General features: G+C 36.5%; 1 protein-coding gene across 1 annotated transcript; it reads left to right on the top strand.

Annotated features, from left to right (window-relative positions):
- Positions 1 to 2,168: 2,168 nt before the first annotated feature.
- Positions 2,169 to 13,099, top strand: LOC115232339 (exosome complex component CSL4). Its single transcript, XM_029802175.2, has 8 exons — positions 2,169 to 2,368; positions 5,429 to 5,547; positions 7,026 to 7,097; positions 7,766 to 7,854; positions 9,439 to 9,472; positions 10,617 to 10,667; positions 12,164 to 12,245; positions 12,973 to 13,099. The coding sequence occupies exons 1-8, from the start codon at positions 2,341 to 2,343 to the stop codon at positions 13,083 to 13,085; spliced, it is 588 nt and encodes a 195-aa protein (XP_029658035.1). The 5' UTR covers positions 2,169 to 2,340; the 3' UTR covers positions 13,086 to 13,099.
- Positions 13,100 to 13,199: the final 100 nt, after the last annotated feature.

Here is a 13,199-nt window from a genome sequence, read left to right as displayed (position 1 = left end):
GATAAGCTGGGTTTTCTGGTTTTCTTGCCAATGTTTGGTACATTTTATTTACAAAATTTCAACATAGGAAATTAACAATTTTCTTCAGATACTTTTTTTTGTTAAATTTCTGTTCTATTCCTTACATTTGGAATAATGTTCATCATCATCATCATCATCGTTTAACGTCCGCTTTCCATGCTAGCATGGGTTGGACAATTTTGACTGAGGGCTGGCGAACCAGATGGCTGCACCAGGCTTCAGTCTTGATCTGGCAGAGTTTCTACAGCTAGATGCCCTTCCTAATGCCAACCACTCCGAGAGTGTAGTGGGTGCTTTTACGTACCACCAGCACGTAAATGTTATGATTTAGAATTTTCTGACAGCATATCTGTGTGTGACTATTTGTTGATAAGCAAAAAAATCTTTTATCCAATGCTGTTCTCATCATTCACAGTTTTTTCCATTCTGTTTTGGGTAACCAGCTTGATGGGCAAATGTAATAAACTGTTTATTGCCATTTTTCTGTTGTTTCTTGCCAGCATTGATCATTTCCATATGCTTCTAAGTGGTACTATAGAGAATTTTGAGGACCTCATTGTATCTCCATGTGCAGCCTCTCTGGGTGTACATTCTTGGGTCATCAGTCAGAGAATACTTTTTGAAGAGCTTCTTTCCAACTCTTGTTATACCCACTTTTTGCCTAAGGTATGCACTACATATATATGATAGGGTACTGAAAAGTTCTTAGCTTTAACAGTATCACAAAAGGCCTGGTTGAAGGTCAACCCTCCAAGTTCTTTCACTAAACTTAGAAAAGCTGAAAGACCCCTGCAATAAGCGTGCGAATCTAAGAGGGGAATATGTTTAATAAAATCATAATTAACTGATTTTCCTGTATTATCTTTTACCCAAAGTCAGGAACTTTTCAGCACCACTTGGTAAGTGAAGGCATGGCCAGGAGGTTAAAAAGTTCATTTTTGAATCACATGGCTTAGGGTTCATTCTGAATGTAGCACATGCAGTTGGAATGAACTGTTATACAGTTGTCGTACTATAGCTGTGGGATGACCAATGCCTTATGGAGGAAACTGGTAGACAAAAATCACCATCATCATTTAATGTTCATGTTGGCATGGGTTGGATAGTTTGACAAGATCATCATCATCATCGTTTAACGTCCGTTTCCATGCTAGCATGGGATGGACGGTTCAACTGGGGTCTGGGAAGCTAGAAGGCTGCGCCAGGCCCAGTCTGATCTGGCAGTGTTTCTACGGTTGGATGCCCTTCCTAACGCCAACCACTCTGTGAGTGTAGTGGGTGCTTTTTACGTGCCACCGGCACAGGTGCCAGATGAGGCTGGCAAACAGCCACGATCGGATGGTACATTTTACATGCCACCGGCACGGAGGCAAGTTGGGGCGGCACTGGTAACGGCCACGTTCGGATGGTTCTCTTACGTGCCATCGGCACTGGTATCACAGCTACAATTCCCATTGATGTTGATCGATGTGTGTGTGTTTGTCTTCCTCTTGTTTTGATATTTGCATATTGATAGATAACAAAGTTACCATTCATGCACATGGTATCATTTGTTTAGTCTTCCAGTAAAATGTGTCTGACCCTTTGAGCTGTTCATTGTTCAAAGGACTAGTGGAATTCCCCCCACTTTTTGCCCTTTCATGAACTCTCTACTCATGCACCTTGAGCAATCCTCTATCATTCCATTTATATTCACATCCTTCTACTTCGAGTGTATGCCCTGGCACATCGTCACCATCTCTCTCCCTCTAACTGAGACAACCATGTATTTCCTCTACAGCAAGACACATGTTTCTGTCCCTATATCTTAATTTAACCCTCATTACCTGGCACAAAGCCACCTCCTTCAACACCACTTCTCATCTTACTTTGCCGGCGCTGGTGGCACAAAAAAGATAGATTAGGCGTAACTTCGGTATAAGTACAGGCGTAAGTATCGGAAGTACCGGATACATTTCAAGAAAGTGTTTTTTTTAATTTTTATATATGAGGGGGTTAGGGTTAGGGGTGGGAGAAAAGGGTTTCTGTTTCTTTACATCTTCAGAAATGTAAACAAAGTCACGTGTGTACTTATACCGAAGGATCGCCTTTACTTAAACCAAAGCAAAGCAAACAGTTGAGAATTTTCTAACGATATTTAAAAAAAAAAAAAATCAACGGAAATTAGCTAATACAATTTTGTTACCGGGATGTTTGGTAAAATAATTTCAAAACCTAATGTTTCCAAATCAAAACAATAATCTTAGGTGGCGGGAATGTTCCTAAGCGGCTTCTGATAATGATATGTAAACTTTGTTAATCCATAGTTTCGTATACAACATGTTGAAATCAGGGATATGTTTACCTGGTGAGTAACCGATTATTTTTTAATTAGAAACCTGTTATATGAAGCTTTGTTGTATCTACAATATATTATTTTACCATCTATATTAAAATACTACTTGTATTTAAAGTACAATTTAAATTTCATTTTAATGCTTCTTAAACATTTTAAATATAAATAGCAATGCCTAGATTCCCTCATCATGTTTCAAACCCAAACCTTGTATTTCTTTATTAATATTTTCAGATCTTTACTATAACTTATTAATATATGATATTCTCTAATTTAAATTTAGGTACTTGTATCACAGAGAAGTACCATTTAGGTACTTGTATCGTTAAATTTACTTTTTTTTAATGTCAAAATTTCAACTTCATTTATTCTTATTGTATAAATAGAACGTGTTTTTCATGAAATTGAATAGTTCTGTACAGCATGTCTTGGTTATCTAAATTGAATGTAACTGCAGCACTCATATATCTGAACGTCAATGTCGAAACAACTTTTTGAAGACAGCATTATTTCTTAACTTAGAAAAAGGAGTGAAAAAGGGACTGAAGTCAAATGACTTTACACTTTTGCCGGTTTTAGTGTAATTTTATTCCAATTATGAAATTTTCTGAAAACGCGTTTTGAGAGAGGTAAATGTGAAATGAATAAGAGTCGTAAACAAAACATTTGTTGTGCAAGGAGAGGATAGAGAGAGAAGAGCAAGTGATAAACAGGAGTAGATATTGAAAGATTTATGGATAATGTGATCATTTTAATACTCTGTGGTCAATGATCAATTCTGTGGTTCAGGGCAAGTAACTGGACGAAGCGTTGTATTGGCGACGTAACATTAAAAATAAAAAAAAAGGGCATAATACTTCATATTTACGATATTACCTGGAAACGAAATAAAAAAGAATAGAGCAACGGGTGTAAAACAAAAATGTGTAGGAAACGAATATGAAAACAAAAACGCATGGAAAGCAACGCGAGTGGGGAAGAGGACTTCGGAAAATTCTCAAGATCCGAGTTTAACTTTTAGGAAAATAGGTTTTTTTTTTTTTTGATGAAATTTTATATAAACACCTTTCAGACTGCATAGATTACGATTATAAAGAAATTTGGGTTAATGTTTACATCTTGAACCGGAAATAAAAATCCAAAAATATACTGGAATGGGTGTAAAACAATGTGTAGGAAACGAATATGAAAAAACATGCGCGCAAAGCAACGGGAGGATGGGGAGAGGACTTCGGAAAATTCACAAGATCCGAGTTTTTCTCTCAACTTTTAGGAAAATGGGTTTTTCAATGAAATTTTATAGAAATACCTTTGAAACGACATACATTACGACTATAAAGAATTGAGACGTGCAGTCTTGATGAAGCTGGTTGCAGTGAGCTCCTGGAGTCTATCCACCTTTGACATGCCGACCTGCCAGGCGTTGCCCCCTGCTGGAGTCAATCCTTGGTGACTTGAGATAGCCCTCCTCTGCTTGCTCCGCCGTTGGGGTCTTGATGTTGGTGTTTGGTCGTGTTTAGTCTGGGACCTCATCCTCGACCATGTCACTATGGGTGGCCCTACCAGGAGTCTAAGACTCCAGACGGTATTGCTCTCAGAATCATTGGATCACACAAACTCTTCCACTACGACAAGGGACGACCACCGGAAGAGGTTCAACCTGAAGCCCACAGGTGTATGTTCTCTCTCTCTGCCTTTCTTCTGTTATTATAACGGCCTCAACTGGCTGGACACTTACCACCTCCATTCAGGTGCTTGTTTGCTCTTTTTGTTTTGATCTTCTCAAGGCCCTGCACTAATCATTATTCTCAGTTTGTCCTTCCTAGCAAGTTGGTCCTCTGAAATTCCCTCCCTGCAGGTATTGACTTGCAATGGTTCAAGAACATCAAACAAAATCCCAGGTATCCTGGAGATATGGTTCAACACAGATTTTTAAAAAATATATTATTTACTGTCTGATTCAGTTTCCAAGTCTGTGCCCTTACTCAAATTTCATATCATTGTATAACATCTGTTTTCCATGCTGGTATGGATGGTTTAACAGGATCTAACAAGCACAGAGCTGCATTGGGCTCCAATGCTTGCTTTGGCATGGTTTCTATGGTTTCTGATTGCCTTTCCTGGCTGATAGAATAGAATCCACCTGTTCTATAAATTATCCTGGGGCCTAGCTGTGTTGGGTAACATTCCTCTAGTAGTGTCAGCTCAATCTTGAACATGCAGCTAATTACGTGGTTGGGAACTCAGATAATACCCCACTGAGTCGAGTGCAATGAATCCTTCAATGAGAGATGTCCAATCTTAGGTTTCTAGTAGATTGATCTCTTCCATCAATAATGGGTCTTTTGGAACTGATGGGTATCACATGTTAACTTCCTAAATAAGTTCAAATTTCGTTGGTGCCTCTTGGCTCAGTGAGATATCGATGAAGTAGGTCCTTTCACTATATGGCACCTGGCTGCAGCATTGATCACAATAAAACAAGAAAACCTCTTGTACCCAAATGCAGATCTTTTACTATCAGCATACATGACTGTAGCAGCCCCTGGCCAGTTCTTGTCAAGTCATCCAACCCATGCCAGCATGGAAAATGGATGTAAAATGATGATGATTATGATTGTTATTCGTACACTTGCTAATAGTCTGTCTTTTGCATGGAATGAGAAATGATTTGTTGCCAAGAAGTAATAATTCCTTTCTTTAAAAATCTAGCTTAACCCTTTAGTATTCACATTATTCTGTCAAAAGTAATGCTTATTTATTCACATTATTTTAAATTAATCATGCATTATCTTGTAGCTATGAGATTTTGATGAGGTAGCTGTTAATTTTTAAAACGATATTGTAGGGCTGGTGTGAGAGGCCAGATCCGGCCAATTTGAACATAAAACAAGGGAGAATATTTTGGCCAGATATGGCCGGTTTAAATGCTAAAGGGTTAATCTTTCTCTCTCTCTCTTTTATTATAGCAAATATACTATTGTACTAAGTAAACAAAACTCTTTCTTGTGGTATTAAAATTTTCTTGTGTATTTGAAATATGTAAAGATCCAGATGTTTATTGATTTTTAGGGCAAAAGCTTTGTCAGCTCACTGATGATAAATGTAGTGGAAATGGGACCTACATCCGAAATGGTTATATTTATTCAAGCCTAGCAGGTTTCCTTCATACAGAAACCACTGAAGATAAAGTAAGTTATACTTTAGTGATTAATCATTTTCTTTTTCTATTGCCAGTTCTGTGTTTTTCATAAGTGTTGTATTGCCTTGTATGTTGAAGGATGCAGAAAATATTGCAACAAATGTTTTACAGCTAACAATAAAATACTTGTAGCAACAGGATGAAGCTTTAATACATGTGTGTGTATATATATATATGTATGTATATATATTTTATTAATAATAAAAATTCCGGCATCACAGGGGTTCAAATTATTCTCAATGAGGAAATATATGTTATTTAGAGATAGTAGTCCCCATCATCACACCATATAAAAGAATTTTAATTTTTTACTTACTACTCATTTCTCTGCTACACGTATTTCTTGGGGTTCTTTTACGGTTCCTTAAGCACGCAGTATTTTACAGGAACCTTTCTTAAAATGTAACCCCAATAATCAGGCCTCTAAAATAACTTTATCATAGTTCGATACCAAATACTATATTTTAAGGAACCGTAAAAGAACCTCAAGAAACACATGTAGCAGAGAAATGAGTAGTAAGTATTAAATTAAAATTCTTTTATTTGGTGTGATGATGGGGACTACTATCCCTAAATAACATATATGTGTGTGTGTGTATATATATATATATATATAATATATATATATATATATATAATATATATATATATGTGTGTCTTCAAATCTTTTCTACCAAACACCATGTTTCATTATTAAGTATTTATCTGCTGTGTTTTATTTGTGCCTGGTAGGCACAATATAGAATAGAAAAGAGCTGTCAGCTCATGGGTGTGACTCCAACCAAGTCTCTATTACTTGTAGGATAATTGCGTTACTAATTGTATTACAGTATTTGTAGGTTCTATTTTCATATTAAGAAGCATGTTTGTCTCAAATTGGTATACATAATATCTGTTTTAGTTACATCAAGATCTTTGTAGTCAATTCATAATTTTCATGCTGTACTTTCCTAAAATTGATTACATCAAGTTATGTCCAGTTTGAAATCTTAAAAGCTAATACAGTGATAGCTGGACATTGCTACCAGATTATCAGTGCATTTAATACAAATGTTCTTAGATACCTGTTTTTGTTTTGTCAGAAACCTTCAGAAGCTTTATCTCCTTCATTTAATTTTCAATCAAATTAAGACAAAAATATATTACTTTTCAGTTCAGCAGTAAGCTTTATGCTGATCTAAATTAGGTAGATAGTTAATTACTTAACTATATAGCAGTGTGTGTGTGTGGGGGTCATGTATACATGTACTTTAGAATAGTAGTAAGCCTTCTTGCATACCAAATCTATGAAGAAGAATCAAATTTTCAAGCTAGTTCACATTATTTGGTGTTTATAGCTGTCATATCTTATTGTGGTTAATACTCCTTAACATTTTATACAAAGACAAAGCTTTCAGATGTAAACTTTGAATATACACAATATATTATTTTTTAAAATGCTGATTTTCCAAAAAATTTTTATTGTAGACATTGGTGGAAGTATGCACAACTAAAACAGAAAATATTGTGCCATCAGTTGATGCACTAGTTACAGCAAAGGTAAAACTGTCCTTAAACATTCTATTATCACCATCATCATTTAATGTTCTTCCATGCTAGTATGGGTTAGATAGTTTGAGGGGATCCAACAGGGGTTATGAAAGAAGAGGCAAGGGCAGGTATCTTGCTTCAGAAGAGATACATGGCAGCTAGCATTATATCTTAAATTTGTTTTGTTATTCCTAATTAAAAGTAAATGAGACACGATGCAAATCCAAAATAAAATCTGCCTTCTGTTGTTCTTCCTAAGTTTAAACTGTTCCTTGGAAAGAAAATTTCAAAGTAGCAACAATGAAACTTTAAATTTTAATAAATATTGAATATCTTTTTCTTTCTTTTGTACACGTAGATGGACACATATTTATTTCTATAAGCATAGATATGATTATATGATTAAGGCAGCAAGCTGGCAGAAACGTTAGTGTGCCGGGCGAAATGCTTTGCGGTATTTCGTCTGTCATTACGTTCTGAGTTCAAATTCTGCTGAGGTCGACTTTGCTTTTCATCCTTTCGGGGTCGATAAATAAGGTGGCAGTTTTGCACTGGGGTCAGTGTAATTGACTTAATCCCTTTGTCTGTCCTTGTTTGTCCCCTCTATGTTTAGCCCCTTGTGGGCAGTAAAGAAATATATAACCGTATATATGATTATTTTTTTTTTTTAATTTTAGATAACTAATGTGAACCCTCGATTTTGTAAGTGTTCTATAATGAATGTTGGAAAAATTAGATTACGTGAATCATTTAGAGGAATGATAAGGTAAGTTGATGATTCTGAAAGAAAATATATTTCTTTTTTTTTTTTATTTATTTCACTTGATTTAATACCTTAAATAGCACCAGTTCATATTTGTTTAATCATTTAACATCCATCCTCCATGCTGCTTGGGTTGGATACGATCTGACAACTCAGAGGAGACATTTGGCATGACATATGACATGAAGGTATATAGACAAATACTTGGAAGCAACTTGCAATCTGATCAAATCAGTAGAAAGAATATATCCTGCATTATTTGCACATTCATCAGGAAGTGCTAGATGTATGTGTTAAGTCTTATGTAGCACCCTGAGAATGTTGCATCAAGTTTATGTTTGTATATTTAAGTAACAATTGCAGCGAAGTTAGGAAGATGGATTCAGTTTGTGTATGACAGTCTTAATTCCTAGAAATTTATGATAGAACATTGGTAACCTAACATAACTTGTTCTTAAGTAAATATCTCTTAATTAGGTATGAATTTACTTGTCATGAAAATATTGTCCAGTTTCTGTTATGTAGAAAACAGGATTCCTACCCTTAATATTTAAATATTTTTATAGTATGACATACAAGATACTTAACTGCTTAGCCTTGATTGACAAAACCTACAATAAAAAAAAAAGATACAGTCCATTACACTAGAGAGAGAGAGAGAGAAGACACCCTTCGGTCATGAATGACCATGGCATTGCACCTACAAAGTTACCCACCGAGGCACAAGTCCGGGCAAAGTTGTTTGTGGAAGGCCAGCACTTGCCCATGTATATCAGCCTCCCCTCCCCACGCCACTGATGTTACCCAAGGGAAAGGCAAAGGCGGATACAGCTTGGCACCAATGACGCCGTAACTCATTTCTACAGCTGAGTGAACTGAGGCAGTGTGAAATAAAGTGTCTTGCTCAAGAACACAACACACAGCCCAATCCGAGAATTGAACTCACAACCTCATGATGCTGTCAAATGGTTAGTTCAAGGAAGAAATGGAGAGAGAGAGAGAGAGAGAGAGAGAAAGTGTGTGTGTGTTAGTGCTGAGAGGTTAGAGAAGAATATTGTGGATAGATATATTCATTGACAGATAGGAGACAGAAAGATGAATGGCTAGATATATTGATACATAGTTAAATCAAAGTGAAATAACCTTAGCAAGTAACTGTGGATGTTACTTATACCTTTTCATGTGTAGCAGCCCAAAGGCTGAGGCAAATCTGGAGCACTGCAATTATTTAGGTTTTTTTTTTTTAGTTATTTGGTTTTAAATGTTTGTATTGTTAGAATAAACAGATACATACATTGACAGAATTATAAGTAGAATATGATACATAGATAGATAGATAGGTAGGTAGGTAGATTGATTAATTGCCCCTTTCAATACTGCCTGTGTGAATTTTCACACATTGTCAAGAATCAAATGTTTCAGAAAAATACAATTTCATCATACAATTTTCAAAATAATTATGGAATTTCTACTGGTACTGTTAGAGCATTATTGTTATTGGTTCTTAAGTATTGAATAGCTTAAAATGATTCATACCTGGGATGTTTCTATTTGATATTTCATTAGTTTTTTGTCTAATTTTGACAGGAAAGAAGATGTGAAAGCTACTGAGAAAGACAAAGTAAGTGACTGAATTTCTCTTTGTTTCTTTTTTTGTGATGGTTTAAATTGTGTTTTTAGTAAATCAACTTTCTGTTTTGAGTTTATATCTGGTTATTGAATATATTTTTATAAAACATGATTATTTAAAGATCTATCTGTCCATCTATTTTCACTGCTCACTATTGTTAGGAGGATCATCTTCAGGTACCTCCTCCATAGAATCCTCTCAGAAATTACTGTCATTAAATTTCCAGGGCACCATTTGAGTGTGATCGTTACCAGTGTCGCCTTACTGGCACTTGTGCCCATGCTAGTAGGGTGCCAAAAGCACCATCCGAGCGTGATCGTTGCCTGAGCAGCCAACTGGCTTCCGTGCCGGTGGCACGTAAAAGGGCACCATTCGAGCGTGATCGTTACCAATGTCGCCTTACTGGCACCTGTGCCGGTGGCATGTGTGAAAAGATTTGAGCAAGGTCATTGCCAGTACCACCTGACCGGCCCCCGTGCCGGTGGCATGTAAAAAGCACCCACTATACTCTCGGAGTGGTTGGCATTAGAAAGGGCGTCCAGCTGTAGAAACTCTGCCAGATCAGATTGGAGCCTGGTGCAGCCATCTGGTTCGTCAGCCCTCAGTCAAAATCGTCCAACCCATGCTAGCATGGAAAACAGACGTTAAACGATGATGATGATGATGATTCTCAAGCATGACCCACTGAGACTACAGATATTATCCAACCGTCTTGCTTGTGATCTTCTGTTGGTCAACTCAACTCGAAGAATGTCTTGTGATTCTTTCTTGCGGTATTCTGACCATATTCGTAATACTGAAACTGTAACCTCTCAATGTGGAAAAGTAGTGGGTTGACTTGGAGATACTACCTGATCTCCGAACTACATACCCTGTCGATTAAAGTTATAGTAGAGATCTTTCAGGGGAACCCCATTTCAGCCTCTTAAAAATGTAACCTCTAAGTTTTAGGTTTAGTTTTGAATGTCATATAATCATTAATTAAAATCATGATACTACCACTGATATTTTAAAACTTATTCAAGTGAATTATTCTGACATATCCAATTTTCATTAGGGAGGTCGTTGATTAAGCTCCAAAATTGAAGAAAAACTTTTTATATGTTCCATTTCTAACATTTATATTCCTTTCTAGGTTGAAATGTATCAATGTTTCCGCCCTGGTGATATCATTGTAGCTAAAGTTGTATCCTTTTCTTTATAATACATAATATTTTAAATAATTTAACATACTCTGTCATTGGTTATCTTCTTTTGTTGTTCCCTGCTTATTACAATTTATCGAAGCTTTGTTTTTATAGCTGAATGTGCTCTTTGTCACAAACACTTACCTGTTTTCAATTAAGGTTTTTCATTCTACTTGTCTTTAAAAGTGCAGAGCTGCTGAAGGATTTATTGACAAATAAATGTCAACTATCACTGTCTATACCTCAGCAGTTTTCATGCAAAGCATAAAATGCATCTGGTTATGTGATGTGGGTGGATGGCAACAGCTTCATAAAGAAGTGGTGATCTCTCGAAGTTGATGGAACACATGGAAGAGGGAGACCCAGGAAGACATGGGATGAAGTACTGAAGGATCACCTCAGAATGCTGAACCTTTCAGATGAGACGACAAAGGACTGAGATACCTGGTGTCTTATCGTACTCAAGAAGGCCTGTACTTAACAGCAGAAGTGTTAAGGCTGCATCCCCTGGTGAAGAGGATTGGCCTGCAAGAGTCCTGTGCCGATGCCACATAAAAAGCAGTGGTTGGTGTTAGGAAGGGCATCCAGCCTTAGAAACCATTCCAAATCAGACTGGAGCCTGGTGCAGCTCTCTGTTCAAACTATCCAACGCATGCCAGCATGAAAAACAGATGTGTACGTGCAGGTATGGCTAAGAAACTTGCTTCACAACCATGTGGCCTTGGTTTCAGTTTCTCTACCGAGCTCTTTGTCCTATTATATCCTCAGTTCAGCTAAAGTTTTGTGAGTGGATTTGGTAGAGAGTAACTGAAAGAAAGCCATCATATATGTGTCCCTGTCTTGATATCTTGTGATGATTGTAAGCAAGCATCACTATCATACAAGTGATGTTGTTTGTTTCCAGTCTTCCATGAAAAATATGTCTGGTCATGAGGAAATACTATCTGTTTCTTTACTACTCACAAGGGGCTAAACACAGAGAGGACAAACAAGGACAGACAAACGAATTAAGTCGATTACATCGACCTCAGTTCGTAACTGGTACTTAATTTATTGACCCCGAAAGGATGAAAGGCAAAGTCGACCTCGGTGGAATTTGAACTTGGAACGTAACGGCAGACGAAATACGGCTATGCATTTCGCCTGGCGTGCTAATGATTCTGCCAGCTCACCGCCTTCATGAGGAAATACTATCTTGCTAGGAAACAGGTGAAGGTTGGCAGTAAAGAAACTTAACTTTCTTCCAGGTCTAGTCCACTTAATAGTAAGGAAGTACAGGTCACCACTATAATCAGTGATGAACTTTGTATTTGACATCATGAAATTGCAATACTGAGTCCATAAAAACCTTTTATAAGTCCAGAGGGTTACAGGAAACCACTTCAAGAGTCCTCTTAGAATCACCTTCTTGAAATTGTAAGTCTTTAGTGATGTCTTGTAATCATAACTTGATTTTGTGAATGAATATCTGTTAATGTATCCTTGACTTGATTATCTCTCACTGGGAGATGCACATTCATATCTGTTGACCACAGCTGAAAATGAACTAGGAGTAGTAGTCGCAACCAGTGAAGCAGGTATAGTGTTTAAATTAAATTTTTTTTTTTTTGTGTAACCACCCCAGTATAGTTTATTCAGTATTTTCTTTAAGTTGAACACTCTTGGCAGACAGCAAAGTTATTGACTAGACACTTTACACTAGTTTAGCTTACTATTTCCTAATACTATTGAAGCCCACGTTGCTTTCCTTTTATATTGCTGAAAGGAGATTGAAAAGTAATATACTTCTCTTGGCTATTCCACCAGAAGAATAATTTATTTCCTGTGAGAGTGGATGTGTTTAGACTTTATTATAGAATAAGATTTTTTGAATAGAAATAAATCACCAAAGAAAAGCCATTTCAATGACTGGGTCATCAACTCCAACCTCTGGCTCATAGATGTGTTGTGCTTCTCTTTGTCTATTCTGTAGCTACTGCAGTAGCCTCTGCTCTATGTTTCTGGTTGATTATGAGCTGCCTCTACTCTGGTTTCTTTGATTTGTTTCATTCATATTGATCTCCCTCTCCTTAACATGAAATACTGCAGTGCTTCAGAACTTTAGAATCTTTAAATTTCTTCCTTTATAACTTTCCACTTCATCCCAACTTATTTAAGAATATATTAAATCAGAAATAGAAAAAATATGAATAGTGATGGATAAAAGAAAAAGAAAACCCTCCTGCATTATGGATTGTCAGAATCATTTATCCTCTAGTTGTAAATATATGAATCATCTTAGGCCATTGTTTTTTTTTATTTTAGGTTATCCTATGGTACCCATCAGCTGGAAGGAAATGCAGTGCCCACATACCTTAATAAAAGAAAAACGTAAAGTAGCCAAAGTTCAGCCCCAATATATACAAAATCCTGAATAAATCATTAAACTTTATAAAAAATGTTGCTTTCAAATTGTTTATCGTGTTGATGTTTAGCTCATCATTGCTCCAACATCCTTTTGTTTATGTTAGATGTCATTGATAACTTTGGAA

The sequence above is a fragment of the Octopus sinensis genome, linkage group LG2 (assembly GCF_006345805.1).
Source record: "Octopus sinensis linkage group LG2, ASM634580v1, whole genome shotgun sequence".
Taxonomy (NCBI): domain Eukaryota; kingdom Metazoa; phylum Mollusca; class Cephalopoda; order Octopoda; family Octopodidae; genus Octopus; species Octopus sinensis.
This window is presented reverse-complemented; position numbering and strand designations above follow the sequence as displayed.

Coding starts and splice junctions, on each gene's coding strand:
- LOC115232339 (XM_029802175.2), top strand. CDS start 2,341: ATGTTGAAATCAGGGATATGTTTACCTG. Junction 7,855..9,438: donor TCATTTAGAGGAATGATAAG/GTAAGTTGATGA, acceptor TAATTTTGACAG/GAAAGAAGATGTGAAAGCTA. Junction 12,246..12,972: donor AGTCGCAACCAGTGAAGCAG/GTATAGTGTTTA, acceptor TTTTTATTTTAG/GTTATCCTATGGTACCCATC.